The 19783-nt window shown below is 36.0% G+C and overlaps 1 protein-coding gene across 2 annotated transcripts in view; it reads right to left on the bottom strand.

Annotated features, from left to right (window-relative positions):
- LOC141817237 (glutamine-dependent NAD(+) synthetase) overlaps positions 1-19260 on the bottom strand; it is a 34534-nt gene extending 15274 nt beyond the window's left edge. Inside the window, exons 1-5 of one of the 2 annotated variants that reach the window (XM_074704908.1) lie at positions 19015-19260; positions 9825-10034; positions 8233-8538; positions 5700-5923; positions 4296-4399 (exon numbers count right to left, since the gene is read on the bottom strand). In XM_074704908.1, coding sequence (XP_074561009.1) covers positions 4296-4399; positions 5700-5923; positions 8233-8538; positions 9825-10018 — 828 coding nt within the window. In that variant the 5' untranslated portion in view covers positions 10019-10034; positions 19015-19260. The remainder of the gene's footprint in view (positions 1-4295; positions 4400-5699; positions 5924-8232; positions 8539-9824; positions 10035-19014) is intronic. The other variant, XM_074704907.1, reaches the window with a different exon arrangement.
- Positions 19261-19783: the final 523 nt, after the last annotated feature.

Genomic DNA, 19783 nt, shown 5'->3' on the forward strand with positions numbered 1-19783 from the left:
AACATACTTTTACTATTGACTCTATTTATCCGAGATTTGCGAACTAAAAAGGTAATTGGTATAGCGTATGTCTTAAGGATTATATCAATTAGCATGGCAATACAGACTAGTAGATTCTTCACTCCTGATTTACAATCACTTAGGTTAGCCTACAAAACCTACAAAAGATGATCTATAGTTTTTCTAGTCTTCAGAGCCTAGAGTGAGAGTCTTACTTATATTCTAGAAAATTAAATAAGATTTAAACATATATAATTGGGGAGTATCAGATTTTTTATTCAGATTAAATAGGAATTTCCCAACTGAACCAAACATTCTAAGAGTTGTTTTGATGGTGTTATTTTAGTTTTAGGGATTAATTGGATGTTATATCATGGTTGAGTGGGAATTGACTTAATGTTAGTTTGGACTCAGGCTCAAATGGATTTTAAAATTTAAATCGAAAATTTTATGGTTGAGCCCATGGTGAACCAAGTTGAATAGGTTCAACTATTTGAGCTTTTGAATTAGGGTCCTGTGTTATTTAATAGCCCTCCACTCTCTCTTATCCACAAGTTGCACATAACTCCTCCCTCTTCCCCTATTCAACACCACGCCATGTCCCCTCCTACACAAGGGACACTTAAGTTGGCGAGCAAAACCACCCCTTCTTCCTTGTCTGTTAAACCTACCATGAGTCCCTAATCTCTTGCTTAGCACAAGACCCCAAAGCATTTGTGTGTTGTCATTGCTGAATACCACCACACATAGTCACTGTCAATGTTCTAACTGTTATTCTCTACTCCTTGTCTCGTGTCTATTGTCATTCATCCAGCATACCCCACCAACCATCAATAGCACCTTTGAGCTCTCCCTCTCCCTTTGCCTGATCTTGTTTGGCCAACCTTGTCAACGTTGCCATTGCTTGTAGTTGGTTGGGAGTCACACGTTGTTTGTGGTTGTTGCTCAGCTATGTGCCACCCCTTGACCTCTAGCTAGCTGACCTTTCTGTCATAGCAAAGGTTGTCGCTATACCCTCCTCTCCTTAAAGTAGTGGCCTCTTCATCCCTTTTCCTTGGGAGAGCAACATAAACTAGCCTTTGATGTGATTTTGGGTCTGTATGCATTATAATGATTGGAAGTTTTATTATTTGTTATTTTTCATCTAGAACCCTCAATTTATTGAGTGTTGATCACAACAACGGGAAAGTGCACTTGCATAGTAGCTTACTTCTAGTTATCTATGGTAAATCAAGAGTATTAAAGATAGATTTGTTTTCTCCTCATTCATCGAATCAAGAGGACTTGTAAGAGGGGTGTCACACTATATATCTATCCTTACAGGAAGTCCGGATGTTACCTTATTATTTGGCTGCATGTATCGCTTGTATAATTCTTGTTGAATGCAGTTTACTGCTGTTGAACATGTGCATCATGTTAGACAAATTCATAACTTGTTATTAATGTTGATTATTTATATGCAACACATGTTGTGATTGTTATATTACTGTTGTATCTTAGATGTATCGTGCATGCTTATTTTTCTTGTTGTTAATTGATGCACTTTAGGTTAGAACATGGTAAACCAAAGGCATAAAATTACAATTTGACAACTTCCTTGCAAATGCAAATTGTTTTAGTGGCTGCTGAATTATATGTAGATGGACCCTTTGTCCCACTAAGATGATGGTGAAACATTAGCACTGGCTTCTTTCCACCTCAGCTGTGCTTGGCTTGCTGGCAAGAATGATGTGTCGGATGCTGCACGCTCAGGCAACTTCAGTAGTAATGTATGTGTTGGAGGCACCACTCACTATCACAGAAAGGAAATGCAGGGGTTCATGCCAATTTGATGGGCTAATACACACATCGATTGGTAATTTGTAGCTTGCATTTTGTGTAATTTGCAGATTGTAGTGGTGTATTTTCTTTTCTGCATTAAGTAGTTATTTAACTTGCAGTTCATTCCACGATATTCACTTTGTTGTTTACATTATTGTCATTCATCATAATGCTTGACCTGCTCAATTTTCTCTACTGACTTTTTTTTTTCCCTAGCTACTCTACAGCCACAAGTGGAAACTAAGGTTCGCGTAGGTAAGATCTAACCACATCGAGGTGGAAGCTGAGGATATTTTACAATGTTTTTTTGAGGATTTCAAACATTTTTTTCATTACCATTTATTTCTCGTTACCTGTATATATATTTTGTTGAAAGGGATTCTTAGTGCAACAATAAAGTTGTTGTCGTGTGACTTGGAAGTCATAGGTTCGAGTTGCGGAAACAACCTCTTGCAAAGCATGATAAGATTGCGTACAATAGACCCTTCCCCATAACCACATTGGCGAGAGCTTCATGCACTGGACTGTCTTTTTTTTACCTGTATATATCTTTTGTTAGGGTTTTCTTTGTGTATTTTATTGTTTGTGTTAGCATTTATTTATCACTAGCGGTATAAAGGCTTTCATTTGGCAGTTAGTAAGTTGAATTTCAGTTATTGTTTCATGCAATGAAGAATTTTGAAAGTAATCTAACTGAAAACCCATGTGGTCGTTGAGTGATTGGTTGACTTAGCAAGTGTTGAGAGAAATTGTAGCATGGTTGTCCGGGGTATCATACCATGCCAATGGTCGCAGCAACCCATTGGGGGCATGATATTGCTAATTAGGTAAAAACAGTATCCACAAACATGTTTCTAATTTTGTTTGCTTGGTGCACTCTGATATTTGGGTTCAAGTCAAATATGATTACAACTTAGTTTCAGATGTTTTGCTAAAATGACATAACTTTTCTTATTCAGAGTGTTCTAAAATATTTTCCATTTTCTATTCCTTTCTTACTAGATAAGAAATTTATTTGGTGTGTCAATTAAGGCTCTAAGAAGTGGCAATGTCAAGGAGCATTTTCACATACTTTTGCTCATTTCTATTAGGGTAGGGCATCCTTCATTTATCTTCTTACACACTAAAAGGATAGTGTTGTTGAAAGTTAACATTTAGTTGAGACAATTCATACGCTATTGCTTTATATGAGAGTTGCTCACAAGCTTTGAAAAAATGTCATTCTCATTGCACTATATGTGTGTTATCTTACAAATTGTATGTCATCTTTACTTCTTTATAGTCAAATCATGTTCACCCTTCTTTTCCTTGTGATGCACTATACATTTTTTTTTGTTGTTAATCTAGGTACGAACCAACTAATCCTAGAGGTGATCGGTCGGGCCCCACGAAAGTTTTCCACCAGCGACTGGAGTAAATTTGGGAAGCATAGATGGGTCCTGGAAGAGGCCCAGCATTACAAATGGTTCAAGCACCGCAAGCATATGAAATGTCCTGCGTGGAAATTGAACCCTCGTTGCATGGGGGCCCGTCCTATCTCTTACCATCGCACCAAGCCCCAAATATCCAGCTCTTCAAACTGATTAATCCTGGAGGTGACCGGTCCGGCCCCACGGAAGTTTCACACCGACCACTAGGATAAATCTGGAGATGCGAATGGCGCGTTGCTGCGTAGGGTTATCTTCCCACTGGAGGAAATTTGTGATGGACTATACTTCCATATATGACTGAGTATCAAGCTTTATTCATCTCTTTGGCATGCTAGGTTTATCAAATATAACTTTCTTAGTTATTATCACATGGAGGACTGTCATTGTTACTCTCTTGAATTGCAATATGTCCTCATCTCTGCAAATGTGACTTATTTTGAATCAACTCCTTTTCTTTTCAGCCACACGACCATTCTTAATTGTTCCACATTGTCCATCTCCTACTACATACACAACAAGACCAGAGCCACAACCACTAAGGACTATAGTAGGATAAATGAGAGAAGTCATAGCCGTCCCTCAAGGCTCCGTTGCTCTTCCAAAATCTTTCATGGTCCTAGATTCTTCCTCAGACCTTGACCTTCCTATTTCCAAAGAAAGTTAACTAATAAATGTAGCACCTCATATCCTCTTTCTCATTACATCTCTCATACTTGTCTCCATAGCATTCTTCTTTTATTTCTACTTTCAATTCTATTATAATTTCCTAGACAATTTGTGAAGTTCATCTGATCCAAGGTGAGGTTAGACTAAGATGACATAACAGCCTTGCATTCTAACGATACTTGCCAATTAGTATTAAGAATGTCTTTCTTGACACCACTAAAGATATTTCAAATTAGTTAAAATCTAAGTTGGTAAAGGGAATCTATGATGTTGATTATCTTGACACCCTTTCTCCTATAACAAAGATTGACAACAATGTTCCAATAGCTAATCTGCTAGAAAGAAATACAATAATATTTACTGGAAAGAACAACTTACAGCATCTAGATCAACAATGGCAGTTGAAACTTCAACATCTTTCAAGGAAAATTGAGACCCTTGAGCAACAATGTCACCATTTATAGCAATGCAAGAACATCCGTCTGTTAGAAGAAGATGCTAAATGAAAAAGAGGATCGAGTGTAATTCACTGTTGTAGAGCAAAAAGTTCCATACAAAAAACAACAACAAGAACAACAATCCAATTGCAAGAAAACATTGATCAAATCAAGCTATGATCTACAATGATGTGTAGACAGAACATGAAATATTAGAAGACGGAGAAATTGTGAGTGAATAGGCAAACTATTCTAAGTATAAGAAAAATATATACTGCTTTAGAAAGTGGCATTCCTCACTGAAATATAAATAAACCAATAAGCTAAATGGGAAAAAGGTAACCACAACCCTCTGGCAAAACCATCTAATATTTTTCTCAGTTATTGCTTGATAAGGTCAATTAAAATAGCAGCAAGTAGAAAAATAATGATTAAGGAACGATAAGATACATAGTAATCTGAGAACCACGCCTCTCCTTACGAGCAGGAGGGTTCCATGGCTAGAAGATCATTTCAAAATTATTTGAGCTATCATTTGATTCAGCTAGAATCCTGATCGTCATATTTCGGGCATACAATTATCTTTCCAAGTTTTATTGGCATAAGCCAACTCAACATGAGTAGGTTCAATATTATATACAAGTTCCAAGCTTTGACACTGAAAAAAGTCATAACAAAAAGGTATTCAATTAGAAGAAAATCAACACAATCAGTGTCTTCCACCACCATTGTCTCTGCCTTCATGAAATACACAGATAGTCATCCATGTGATCCAACGGAAGAGAGCACATAGATAATATCAAGAGCAAATCAAAGTATCTTGTAGTTATGTAGTCAATAGATAGCACGGTCAAAATTAGTTACCAACTCTAGCCCAGCTACCATATCCAAGATAATAAATAAATCTATGAATACAACCTTACCAAGTTTCAAATACTCATCATATACAGATTTTCTTTGCAGTTAGTAGTTAAAGTATTCCTAAAGCTAATGACACTGACATTGATTGACTGCTATGGATGAGAATAGGAGATAAGACCTTTCTAGTTAATAGTTTAGATTACATTGTTGTTCTTCACTTCCTTGACCATTCCTGGTTAATATTTTAGTTTACTTTGTTGTTCTTCCCTTCCTTTTTTTTTCCTTTGTCAACGACTAGAATGTTAGCATTCTGCATCCATCAGAAAAATGCTGAAGGATGTCAAACTGTACATATATCCAGTTTATGAAATAGTAAAAGCAGATACCAAACAAATTTTATTAAGTAATTTTAACAAACAATATCACCAGAAAAAACAGGAATAAGGACATTAGAGATTAATGTTCAAGAAGATAGATCACACACCATAATAAAGGCGACCACCATCACATCCTTGGTGATTACTGTACACGTAAACACCTCCACAAAAACGAGTTGCATTTCTTATTGCATCCATTCGAAGATTAAGTTTTCTTAGTTGATGGTGGCTTCCACTAGCATTAGTAAAAATTTCAACACCATTCAATGCTAACGCAATTCGAGGACCATTTGCTGTAAAAAGTTCTTCACATGTTTCAGCAGCAACAGATCTGATAAAAAGCCATGACAGAAACTAAATAGTTTAGCAGTAAGCAGTTGTCTGATAGATTATATTTGGTATGACCAAAATGGTTTCATTACTACTGATTTCATCTAAAAAGCACTGGCTTATGAGACCATAATGAGATACAGGCTCAAATGATAAGTTTATCTGAGAATATTTAAAGCCAAAAAAGTCAAACCAGATTGTAGTCTAAGCAGAGAATTACTTCCCACTAACAAGCTCGACAACATAATATTTTATTAAATAATGGTATTTTTAACAACAAATACACATCAAACCAAAATCTGGTGGTCAAATCTGGTATCATATGACTAGTAACCTAAAATAACATATTGGACCAAAGAAAACAATGCAAAAAAGCATGTTTAGTAACTCTTACCTTGAAATAAGTATGGCAATGAACACCCAGTAATTACCAATAATCAGATATCCAGCACCCAACTCATTGAAGTCAATTTAGGTATCCAATTATACTTGTAATTGGATTCAGATCTGATTCGGGTACACTTAAAATTGTAGGCACCCGGAGTATCCATAGGTACCACATATTTTTCTCATTTAAGTCAGGTACACATGGGTGCCCTGATCTTCTAGCTTATGTTGGGTACCAACAGGATTGGTAGCCTTTTATCATATGAAACACATGCTAGACGGAACAGCTAGTGTATGTTTAAACAAATACAGGTTTGGGTACTATCCAAAATTGTTGGCACTTGACCCGCTGTTGTCCCTAAATGGAAATAAAGTCAACTTGATTGGCTGTCACCCTAAATGGAAACAATTACTTAGTTTGTAGTAGACACAAAAAGCAGTGACCTGATCAATTCCCTTTACTGATTTGTGATACATATGCAAAAGAGATATTGACAAGACAAGATAGATAATTGGCATATGGCCAAAGTGGAGAGACATATGCTTAATAGCTCTTAAATCTAAATTCCAGGTTTTAACTCAGTCAATCGTCACACAGGCGCTAAAGTCTCTTTGTTACAAAGGGTGTCACGGATTGAGACAGGTAATTTAAGAAGCTTAGGACTGAAGTAAGCATTATAGTAACAATGCATTTAGTAATAAAAGGGTTACTATTAGAAAAGTCATACGAGTTTTAGGATAAGAAAGAGCTGAAGTAGTCAAATCCATTATTTTGAATGGAAGGAAGCAATATTCTTAAAAAATCTACATGTAATCTTCACAGCTGAAGCAAAAGAAGATGCAACACGCCTAGGCTTTCTTTCCATGACTTGGACTGCTGCTCAGAATGGAAAAGATGAGAGTAGATTATATTGTGCCAACGGCATTATGAGCTCCTATATTAAAAACTGGGGTAGAGATTGCCCCATACAGCTGCTGTCGTGCTTTAAGTTATACTTGGTCAATCAACAACGGAAATTAACCACAGTAGTAATCAAATGTGAAGACAACTCTAGACCAAGCTGGAATTGGTTGCAAAGCCACGAGTTACCATGCAATCTACAACACTGGATCTAGTGCATTGCTAGTAGTTGCTGCAATTGAAAAGCCGCCCAGATCTGAAGACAAACAGAAAGAAACCATGGCTCACGCACAGCGCACAGTGCAGCATGCAATGGGGAAGATGATGTGTGGGAGGTCGTAGGAATCGGCTGCTCATAGACAACATTGATTAGGCAGTAGTTCTTGGGGCTAACCACTCAGCTAGTCTGTCCCCTCTACCTATATATTATTTTATTATCAGATTATATTTAGATCTTTCCTATGTTCATTTATATTGTCATCATCAATCCATAACAGTTGAAGCACATTTTAGCCATTTCTAAGGAAATTCAGCTTTCTACCATTAAAATATATACCTCTCCCATCAAGGAATGCCAAACTGTAATGATATAAAGAAAAACATCTTTTGGACAAACAACCCCCAAATTGAACCAAGCAATGGCTAGACATGTAATGAAACTTTAAAATTATAATAAATACCCAATAGTTCCAGTTAAGTAACTATTGATCATAGATACGCCAAGTATTTACAAAGGAGTGACAGTTTAGCATCATGAATGAATCTTCTATTAATAATCATTCTCTATAGACTGAATTTTCATGGTTCATCATAAAAGGTACAACTTAGTGTATAAAACCAGGAGAGGATGTTAGAAATAACACTGAGAAAATGCAGAAATAAAATAATTTTTACTATAACTATCATTTAGCAAGTAGATGTTACATTATAAAATAACTACAACTACATGTATAATCAAGGAAAAAACAGCAAAAAGATAAACATCATGCTACTTGATTAAGAATCATCTACAAGGTACTTACACATCTAAAAGCTGAATATAGCCATAGCCAAATGGTGCCGACTGCTGTGATAGGGACTCAGAAATATCTATGGGGATTTGGAACTCAATTAGCTTGTCCTTAGAAGTCCAAGCTGAGAACCAACGAAATTCCCTGTAATTTCCATCATTTGCAAGGCACATCTTTGGTCGGATCATCAGTATTCTTCGGTTCAAGCAGAAAACTTGGCAATTGTATCTAACACCGCCGTGAATAATTGGCATACCTATGCTACACAATATGTTTTCAGTCCAATCCCCTAGAAGAATGTCTTTTAAGCATTCCCATCTGCAGACAATTGTATAAATTTGATTAGTTAAAAAGGAAGAAGATTTATAAGCACAGTAAATCCACTATGCAATTATGTCTAGTAAAACCAATCGTCTCTAAAACAATTTCTGATCATTTATTTTATCAACTATTAACAAAGCTACTTAATGTTTCACTCATGCAGTGAGGTACAAAAAAAAATGAATAGCTTTTCATAGTCACAAACAGTGTTGATTAAGTCATTTTATGTTAACTAAATAAATATGTAAGCTAGTTAATGTTTCACTCATGCAGTGAGGTACAAAAAAATCTTGAATAACTTTCATAGTCACAAACAGTGCTGATTAAGTCATCTTATGTTAGCACGACTTCAAAAATACTTGGTTAGCTGACTGGCATATGGCAATTCAAAAATTTTTATCAAGCTAACTTGAAAATGGTCACTAGAACGATTGACCTACTAGTTGGGTTTAGCATTTTGGAAACTCCTACAAGCAGCAACGCCCACTTAATTTGGAATTAGGTTCCATCTGAAGAAGGTAGAATCCTTAATCGCCATCCACCGTATAAGTTTGCCAACAACAATTCTTGGTAGAAAGTAGAGAGACCTTTTAAATTTGAATCATCTCTAGTCATTATTACTAACATGTTCTCAACATCAATTAGGTATCATGTTTTATGAAATTGAAAAGGCTCTACAATGCTATCCACCATTTCACTTAGTTCAATATTACAAAACAATGTCTCATTAAATAGCAATTCACATGTTCTATTCTTTTAGTTATTCATACAACTATATGACATTGAAAGAAGAACTATTTATTCCAAACTTGATAGCTGAAATCTAGGAGGTTGGTAACATTGGTGCAGGTTATCATCATTTTTTATTTAAAAAAATTCTGACATTTTCATAAGTTTCACTCTATCTTATATTAAGAAATGGTTGGTTCTTGAAGATGAAAAAGACTATATGTATATTACAAAAGTGAGTCAAAATCCTTTTTACACATATCAAAGTAATAAACTTAATTGTCAAAATAATCAAGAGGTCCAAATCGATGATATTAGTTCTTAGATTTATTGTACCTATAATAAAATATCAGTTCAGGCATCATACTGTAGCTAAACAAAAAGCTCTTAATTTCTTTTATTACAACCTAGGATGCCGAGAACAGAATTGTTCTATCAAATGGTTATTTTTACCTTGCAACATGAATCAGTAATAGAAAAGAAAAAAAAAACTAGGCGCAAATGCAATTAAATTGTAACCAAAAACTACAGTCCTACAAAGATAGAGGACTCACGCATGGGTAACTGTGTCCTGTTCTAGAAAATGATCTTCACAACCATAACCAGTAATTTCGAGCTCTGGGCCAATCCTGATAACAGCTCCTGCTTCTTTAGCCCTGGAGATTGATTCTTTGATATTCCGCAAATTGGTATCAAAATCCATGGCCCATTGGTTTAGGTTACATGTTGCTACCTTCAACAGCCTCATTTTGAATTTCTTCAACCTGTAGGCAAATCCTAATCAGAGACAACAACAACAAACAATAACGAGGTGATATAACATAGGAAAAAATTCTACAACAAAAAAAAAATCTAATAAGGCAAAAAACTTTAATAAAGCCAATAAAACGTCACGAGGGGTGGAGATCCTCTTTATTGAATAAAAAGGACCAAATTCTCTTAAAGACTACGTTAACAGTTTCACAGATCTATAGAGGTGTCGAATCGAACCTCACGCCGAAGGCAAAAAGAGTAGTTGAGATCCCTTCTCGCGGGCGGTTCCGAGCCGCTTGTCCTTCTCCTCGCGGCGGCAGTAGACGAGAAATGATGGGATTTAGCGTCCTGGACGGGTGGTCTAAGAAGGAATTCGACCTGGACAGGATTTAGCGTCCTGGACGGGAAGCAGACTGAGAAAGTACCTTAACGAATAGAGAAAAGTCAAAAGAAAGCGGAATATACGAAGCGGAGGAGACTGGAGAGGTACTTGAGAACCCTAATGCGAAGCGAGAACCCTTACCCAACAACACAGGAATGGGGTATATATATATATAGAGTTCAACCCAGGGCAAGAATCAACCAAATAGGTAGTTGTTCCACTCCTTAATCTCGTCGATGCTTTGAATAGCCCAGCTTCAATGAGTTGGGGAGGAGCGAAGCAACTGTAGGTAGCGTACGAGCATAGAGTTTGGGCAACTCATGAACGAAGAAGGAGAGGGATTGACTCTCAGCCAGGCTTTGAGGAATGGGAGCACCTTTGGAATGATAAGAGTCTTTCTTCAAAGAGATTCGATAGATCAATAGAAAATAATAAGAAAAGGATGAGACGGCCTTTACCTTAGGGCAAATAAGCATGATTTACCCGAGCACCCATCCCAATTAGTTACAACATATCATTGATGTTTACATGACAAGATGAGAAAGAAACGGCGCCACCGACATGAGCAAGGGCGGGAGGGAGGAGCAAAGAAATTCGGAAGCAATATCTTATTCTACCTTGATGTGCTCTAATTCGAGATTGATGGTGAGCACAAGGGCGAGGTCCGTGAAGAGGACAACCACCAGGAGGATGAGGAGGAGCTGCTGTTAGAGTTTATGTGAGGAGGGTCTCTGTTTGTGTTAGTATCGCAGAGCCTTGGAGCCGGAGGACGGCGTCGACGGAGTACCGACGGGACTTGCTAGGGTTTGGATAAGCGGAGGAAGATGAGGCGGAGGAAAGGGTTTTCGTTTTCCAGTTTCTGCAGCTTCGATCCCATGCGACCGCAAGCAGGGATGAGGGAACCGGCGGCTTAAACTTTTTAATTTTATTTTATTTAAAATTTCAAGTCTATTTTTTTATAAAACAATAAATTGAAATTACAAATAAAAAATTTCACTTTAAAAAATTATACAGGTGATTAGAGAAATTATATGGTTGTGCTAAATCCTAATTAATTTTCTATAGATTTTGAGATCAATTGATATGATGTTAATTGGACTAAAGAGTTAATTAGTAGCACATTGGGTTAGATGGACTCAATGTGATAAGCAATGCTCAATCTTAGATCTAGCTTAATTTAACTAGACATGGCTCAACTAGGCATAACTTAACTAAGTATGACCCAACTAGACATAACCTAGCTAGGGCATGCAACCCAATCAAGGATGTGGCCTGATTTGGGTCCACAATCTTGATTGAGAAAAGTTCAATTGATTCAATTAATTTGAGCTTTTCTAAGGCAACTTTCAATTCAATTCAAGCCATTTTGATAATTTAACGTGTCCAACATTCTTGAGGTTGATTTTTTTTTTATGTGACCCATGTAGATAGCTCATAAATAAGTGTGATGGATTTATGAAGTAAGAACATGAATGACACTAGGTGTTTAGACTGTGTTTATTCATGGCGCTGTGGTATTTGTCTACCATTACCAATAAGGACTGATAAGTATACCTTATGTGGTATCATGATTAAGATTGCCAAGAATATAAAGCACTTATATGCTTTTAACCAAGTAGTTTGTTTAAAACTTAGGGAACTATACATGATAAAAATTTTCGATAAGGTTGGAGAAGGAAAGGAAGGAAAAAACCAGTAGAATAAAACAACCAATCAAACATTTTAAAGAATATGCATTTTTTTCTCATTGCACATGCATTATAAATGAAAATTTATTGTAAAAATCAACAAATCAATAAATTTGAACCAATACACCGTGGATGGTTCAAACCCCAATTCAGAACTACTGACGTGCACGCTCCTCGAAAAGAATCATCCGAAGAGATGAGAGGACCTGAAAAGTACTCAGAAAGAGAGTTAGAATGGCGCCGGAGGTGGGCCCCGACAAGCCACTCCAACGCTCAAGTTAGGATTTGGTACGAGGAAGGAGTATAATGACTTGGAGGAAATTAGGATAGATGTGTGCGTACCTGTACCCATGGACATGAGTTATCTTTTTATAGTAGTTGATCTCTGAAATATTAACATCCGTTTAAGAAATATTCTAAGATATCCGTTCCATTTTTTTTAGAAAGATTCTAAAATATTTGTTTAAGAAATATTTCGAGATATTTTTCTTATTCTTTGGGTGAACCGATTGTTAAGATTTCTTAATCTTAAAAAATGAACCGGTCTTATGACTTTATCCTTGATGAGGTGTCATTATCCCACCGGATCAAAAACTATACATGATAAAAATTTTCGATAAGGTTGGAGAAAGAAAGGAAGGAAAAGACAAGTAGACTAAAACAACCGATCAAACATTTTAAAGAATATGCATTTTTTTTCTCATTGCACATGCATTATAAATGAAGATTTATTGTAAAAATCAACAAATCAATCAATTTTTAAAAATTTTTTTTAATGATATCCATTTTTTGCCTGCTCGGGCTCCTCTTCTCCTTTTGCCTTTTGAGACCAAAACTTCAATTCTCCAACATGCTCCGGGTGGCCTGCGAGTCAACTTAAAGCGCGTCAGTGGGGGGTCAGCGTTAACGACATAGTCCCTCCGACAGTCAAGTCAACACTAGGTTGAAGATAAAGCTCGTGGAAACGTGAAAAAAAGAAATGCTTTAAAAAAAAGAAGAGAGATTGGTGATGGAGAAACATTAACTCTGCGAGTAATAGGAAAATCTATCCCCTTTAATTTATCTCCATCTATCCTTATATAGCCAACGGAAAAGAATCTCCAAGTGGGATGCTAGCAGGTTTAGATAGTGAAAGTCCTAATTGAAAACCAAATAGTGGAAGTCCTAACGGAACTAGGCAGTGAAAAGCCTAGTTAAGAACTAAGCTAGTGAAAGTCCTAGCGAAGTTAGACAGTAAAAGGCCTAGTTGGAAACTAGGTTAAGTCTAAGATGAGTCAGTTGAAAGTTGGACACTTGACAAAGAAAGAAGGCTTAGAGAAGTAAACTCTATGTAAGTGAACCTAATAGGTTAGGTAAATCAAGTACTAGATTTTATATGTTTTGTGTGTTGCTTGCATGCTAGATGCAGACTCGAAAGATCGGAGCTTCTTCAAAAGAACTGGACTAAGTTTGGAAGGGTAAACAATTCCAGTCGTCCTCAACAATTCCCAAGAGAGTCAAAGGTTCCAGGCGACTTAGAATTCTAGACGACCCGAACTTCTAGGTGACCTACGGCCCAATCGACCTGAAGCTAACTCTATCATGTTCGAGCAATTCAATCAATGGATGAGTTTTGACTAAGTTTCAAGCGATCAGAGGGTATTCCAGTCGACTGGAAGGCCAAAATATAGCTCGAAAAGGATCGAGTTTGTAGTTGAGTCAACGGAGGTATAGTTAATCGGAGGAGTATTCAGTCTATCGGAGGAGTGTCAATCGAGCCATATAAGAAAGGACTTGAGGCAACCTCTTTAGACAACACTTGCAATTAACATCTCTCATTTTTGTGCTTAGAAAAGTGCTCAAGCTCTACTCGTGTGATCCAAGAAGCACCGGGAGAAATGTCACGGCACTCAGGACTTCTAAATCGAAAACATGAGTTTGTTTGTTTTCTTATTACTATACTTATTATTTTACATGTGTTTGTGTCTTACAAAGTGTAAAAGGTTTCTTCGCCTCCAGAAAATTTTTGAAAAGGAAAAAATCACTAGTGTTCACGATTGAGACATAGGTGGAGTAGGGACACAGGGGTTGCCGAACCACGTTAAAACTTGTGTTCTTTCTTGCTTTGTTCATTTTTTTTATTCCGTTGTGCTATTAACATCTTTGATAAAATAGATAACAAACTTTTTTTACACTATTCACTCTAGTGTTAAAAGAATCCTACAAGGTCAGATGTTCATATAGCCGTCAAGTTAAGTTAGGCCCGTCGGATTGGCCCGCCCCGCTAAGTAATTTAGGCGGGTTGGGTTAAAATTTTATCAACCTATTTTAAGATGAATTTAGATGGGTTGGCCCGCCTAGGCCCGCGATCCGCGTGGGTTGGCCCGCGGCGGGCTTAGGTTGGCCCGCGGGTTGAGAAAGTTTATTTATTTATTTTAAATTTTAAAATTAAAGTAGAAAACTCAATGAATTAGTAGATTTGATCCATTTAAATTATAATTCAAGTTTAAAAATTATAATTCAAACTTAAAATTTTCAACTTAGTCAATTTAAATTATAATTTCAACTTAAAATTTTTAATATTTTTAATATTTTTTTATTTTTTAATAGACCCGTGGGTTGGCCCGCCTAACCCGCGGCCCGCCTTAAGTTGGGTTGGATTGGAGATTTCCCAACCCGCCATGTTGGTGGGTCGGTCCGCCCCCGCCCCGCCATAGGTTGGCCCGCCCTGCCATGGGTTGGTCCGTTTGACAGCTCTAGATGTTCAGGAGTAACTCCGGATCGAACTAAGGAGTAGAGTCGAATGAAGTTCGATAGAAGTGTTGGGTTGAAGAGGATTAGCTCGATAAGAATTCCTCTGCATGAGAAAGTTGTTGGACGGGAATCCCGGACCCCATCACATGTCCCTCCTCCAAGTCGAACTAAGAAGCATAGTTGAATAAAGTCCGATAGAAATGTTGAGTAGAAGAGGATCAGCTTGGCAAGGATTTAAAGAAGATTAACCGAGCTAGGACTCCTCTGCATGAGGAAGCCGCTAGATTAAATAAGTTAAACCAGGTTGGGTTGAAGAAGGGATTTCAAACCATGTTGGGCTACTCGGAGGTATAATCTTTTTTGAAGGTTGCTAGTTAATGTCGTTTTCGCTTCATATCATCCAACAGGTATAATTTATTTATATAATCTTTTTTTATGATTATGTCTGCATGCATGTGTATCCTCTTGTGGTCTTTTATGCATGTGTGGTAACTATATAGATTATTATGTTTCTGTTGCTTGTTTAATGAAATAAAAAATTTAAAACACACATAGAGAAACGCAACAACACGACTTCGACTCTGTTTCTCAACGGCCCAGCAGTCTCAATCTTCAACCACTATCTTAACGGTCTACGGGATCGAGCTCCTTTTCCTAGTCGGGGCGGGATTTGGTGTGCGTTACATTATAACAATCCCTTATGCTATATAATACCAGCTTAGCCATGTGGCCTCAACTCATAGTATCTCTGTCACACCCCGAGGGTATACTTGTCTATCAAATTAGAGATACCCCTAGTGACAATATGAGAAAGACTAGGAACAAAACTTTGTTCACCCAAAACCGAATATCAATGCAAACACCAATGCAATATAAAATACTAAAATTCCTAAATGGCAATGCATGTATGCATGTTCATGTGTACATATTCAAAACTAAATCAAGTAAACAATATTACTATTTTAACAAAACTCGAAGATTCGATCCGAAACAACAAGCAAACCAAAATAGTAGTAGAAAGGAAACATCAAAATAATTCAATGAAAATCAATATTCGATATGAAGTGGGACCGACAAGCGATAATATTTGAGCAACGTTGGGATAGTCAACGCAACATATCCTCTACTGGCTAACCTGGAGTTCAAAGGAAAACAAGGGGTAGTGAGTACAAATGACTCCGTAGATATATAGAAAGATAATGCATGAAACGAAATAATGTATGGAGATCAAAGGAAAATAGTTAATGTTACTTACTAATAAAAGTAAGAGCACCAACATAACTATTCACTAACAAAAGCAAAAATAATAATATAATCATCTACTAACCTAATCAACCAAGTAGGTTAAACAAAATGATCTCAAGTGATCTCACCTACTATCAGATATCAAGGATATCAATATAATCAATCACTAATCTATTCAACAAAATATGACAAACAATCTACAATAACAATCAATCAAGATTCTACACATAACAAGGTCTGAGTGTGGGCAACAACAAACTACTACGAATGGTTCTCGTGGGCAGTCAAGGTGTATGATGATCTCTGTCTATGCACAATAACATGCTACCACAAATGATTCTCATGGGCAGAGAGTGTACACGTAGCTATCTAACTAATGATTGTGCGCAACAACATACTACCATGAATGGGTCTCATGAGTAGCCAAGGTGTACAAATGACCACTTTCTACGGGGAATAACATGCTACCACGAATGAGTCTCATGGGTAGACAGGGTGAGGTAGCTATCTAGCTACTACCTATGTGCAACATGTTACCATGAACGAGGATCGTGGATAGTCAAGATGTATATAAGTATAATAGCATGTATATAATGTTAGTACTGGGAGCACAACATCGAACCTATATTTTGATATATAGATAAGTTTAAAGTTAGTATGTGTACTGATGGATATTGTCAAGTGTGCAAGTGCAAGAAACTTGACAAGTGGACAAATCCTGGTTAAGAACTAGATAATAGAAATCCTAGCGGGCTAGGTGGTGCAAGTCCTGGTTGAGAACCAAGCAACTGATTAAGTCCTAGTGAAGCTAGGCAAGTGCGAAGTTCTAGTTGAGAACCAGGCAGTTGGTGAAGTCTTGGTTGGAAACTAAATAGAAAAATCCTAGTTGAAAACTAGGCAGAACAAGTCCAAGTATAGACAGCTGAAAGTTGTGGCTCGGCAGACAAGTCCAAGAGAAAACAGCTAAGAGTTGTGGCTTAGCAAACAAGTCCAAGTGAAGGTAGCTGAGAGTTGTAGCTTAGTAGATCACACTAGATGGGTTAGCTAGAAGTTGAATATTTAGTCAAAGTATGTACGAGTAAAGTTAAAATCTATATCATAATGATTACCATATTAAGTGTAAGGGAAGTAACGACAGTTCCAAGCGACCGAGAGGGAGCCCAGGCAACTGGTTGGAGATAACCTTCGACTATTGGAGTCGAGGTTTCACAAGAGACTAGAGCGAGGAAAAGTGGGCAACCGTAGCATCCAACGATCGTAGATGATTTTAGACGACCAATATGGATAAGATCCAACGATTCGGTAAAGCAGGTCAAAAGTGAAAATTGACATAATTTCAGGTGATCGAAGGGAGCCCAGTCAACCTGGATTGCGGATAACATTTATTACTGGATAAACATTGCAGCAATGTCAGTAGACTCCCAAGCAACTGGGGATAGTCCAATCAACCGGAAGGTGACACGTCAGTATTCGAAGAATGTCTATAAAAGGAGCCCACGAAGCAGAGCTTTCATGCATCTTATTTTCAATCATTCTCGACGTGCTCCTGCTCACATTCAGTGCTCTTCGAACGCTACACGTTGTAACTTCATGCTTGATTCTCTATATACAGCAACATAAGCGTAACATTATTATTTCTTAGTTGTCGTACATTCTTATATTATTGTGTTTTATTTTTAGATTCTTTTAAAATTTCTCCACCTCTAAAATATTTCTAGAAATAAGTTAATCAAAATATGAATCAATTTATTTATGTTGCGCATCTTTATAATTGTTACATGTTTTATCAGTTAATTTAAAAAATATTAGTATTTTTAAAATACTTGATTTGAGTATTTATCTTTATTCCATTGTATTATTCTGTCAATATTTTTAAAATTATTTTTTATTTTTTTAAATTAATAAAAGTCATAATATTATTCACCCTCCCTCTCTAACATTGAATCGATCCTATATATAAGTATCACAACATGTATATAAGTATAACAACAATAATAAAATAGTAACAACCTAAATCAAGAAAATACTAGTCATCTAGTCATAATATCTCAACTAATTCCATGGTATCATCATAAATACAGTAAATGGTATCATCATAAATATAGTAAAAACAAAGGGGTCGGAATCAAGTAATCCTAGATATTAGTCCGAAGAATATAACTGAGTAGCATACTCTACCACTTTTCTACGATATGATATCTATAATGTATAGGCACGAACATACATGTACAACTATACTAAGGTATAGTATCAAGTATCACTAACATAAGCATATGATTATATTAGGGTATGATATCACTAACATATATGCACTAGCATAAGTATATAACTATACTACGGTATGATATCACAAACATATATATACTAGCATAAGTATATGACTATATTAGGATATAGTATCACTACCATATAGATACGAGCTTAAGTATATAACTATACTACGATATAAATGCACAAGCATAAGTCTATAAGTATATTATAGTATGATAACATCATACATACATAATCAATCCAAGCATGAATAACAAATGAGATCGCATAAATATCAAAATAGACTAAAATATGACAAACAACAAAAGGTCAATCACAAAAATCATATAAAATAGATATAAAATAAATAAATAAATACCGCCTAATCAATAGATACTAAGAAATAATCATGCACTAAGGTCAAAAAAAAAACTATAGAGATCAAGGAAAAACTATCCACATCTAATATAGAATTACCTTAAGAATTTACTAATTATTGAATTTCCCTTGACTTGAATCTACAATAAAACAGTTTGAAATTTTAATATAGGATCACATGACTTAGTAATTACTTTTTTTATAATTAACTAAATAATTTAGGAAATATTATTTAATTTATATCATTTAACTATTATTATCATCAAACCACACTGTTTGCTCCCTCTTGATTAAATCCTTTAATTAAAACCTCACCTCCTTTTTCCTTTCGTATTTTCTTCTTATCTGAGAGAATATCAAGCGGAAGTATGAATCAAAGGTGGCAATCGGCGGCTGCTTGCTGTGGGAGAAAAGGAAGCGGCAGCAACTCACGACGAGAAACAGGGAAGGCCGGCGGGGCTGAGGCTGCTCGCGGCGGCTGCACACGGCGGTGAACAGCGGCGACAGGCGGGGGATGTTCGCTGGCTGCTCGTGATGGGAGGCGGGAGGTGAGGAGAAGAGGAAAGGGCTGCGGCGGTGATAGGGCCGTCTCACCAATTATCGAGGCATAGGCAAAAAATATATATATATTAAAATCTTTAATTTTTTTTTATAAATATAAATTTTATATATAATATAATTTTCTAATTTTCTAAGATATAAAGTTATATAAATTTGAATAATATATCTTTTTGATTTATTAAATTATTTAATTTTTAAAAAATATTATTTAACGTAAATAAAATTTTATTAATTTTAATTAAAAATAATAACCGTTGAAGCTATATTAATCTTGAGATATTATTTAAGGTGTTAGTAGTATTTTAAAAGTTATATGTATTAAAAAAATAAATTTTTTTTAAAATTTAGTATGTTTTTTAATTTGAGTTTATTATTTTTTTAAAATTTTTAATTTTAAAAATAAATCTAAATCATCTATGAGATAACATGTCATGTTTAAAAAAATTTTAAAGTTCAAAAACAATTTTTTAGAAAATCATCCCCAAACAATTTTAACTTTTCTACCTCATACAAAATATCAAAA

This window comes from Curcuma longa, unplaced genomic scaffold (genome assembly GCF_044706935.1).
Source record: "Curcuma longa cultivar G26 ecotype Majalengka, Jawa Barat unplaced genomic scaffold, ITB_CL_G26_1.1 contig_19768, whole genome shotgun sequence".
In the NCBI taxonomy this organism is placed as follows: Eukaryota; Viridiplantae; Streptophyta; class Magnoliopsida; order Zingiberales; family Zingiberaceae; genus Curcuma; species Curcuma longa.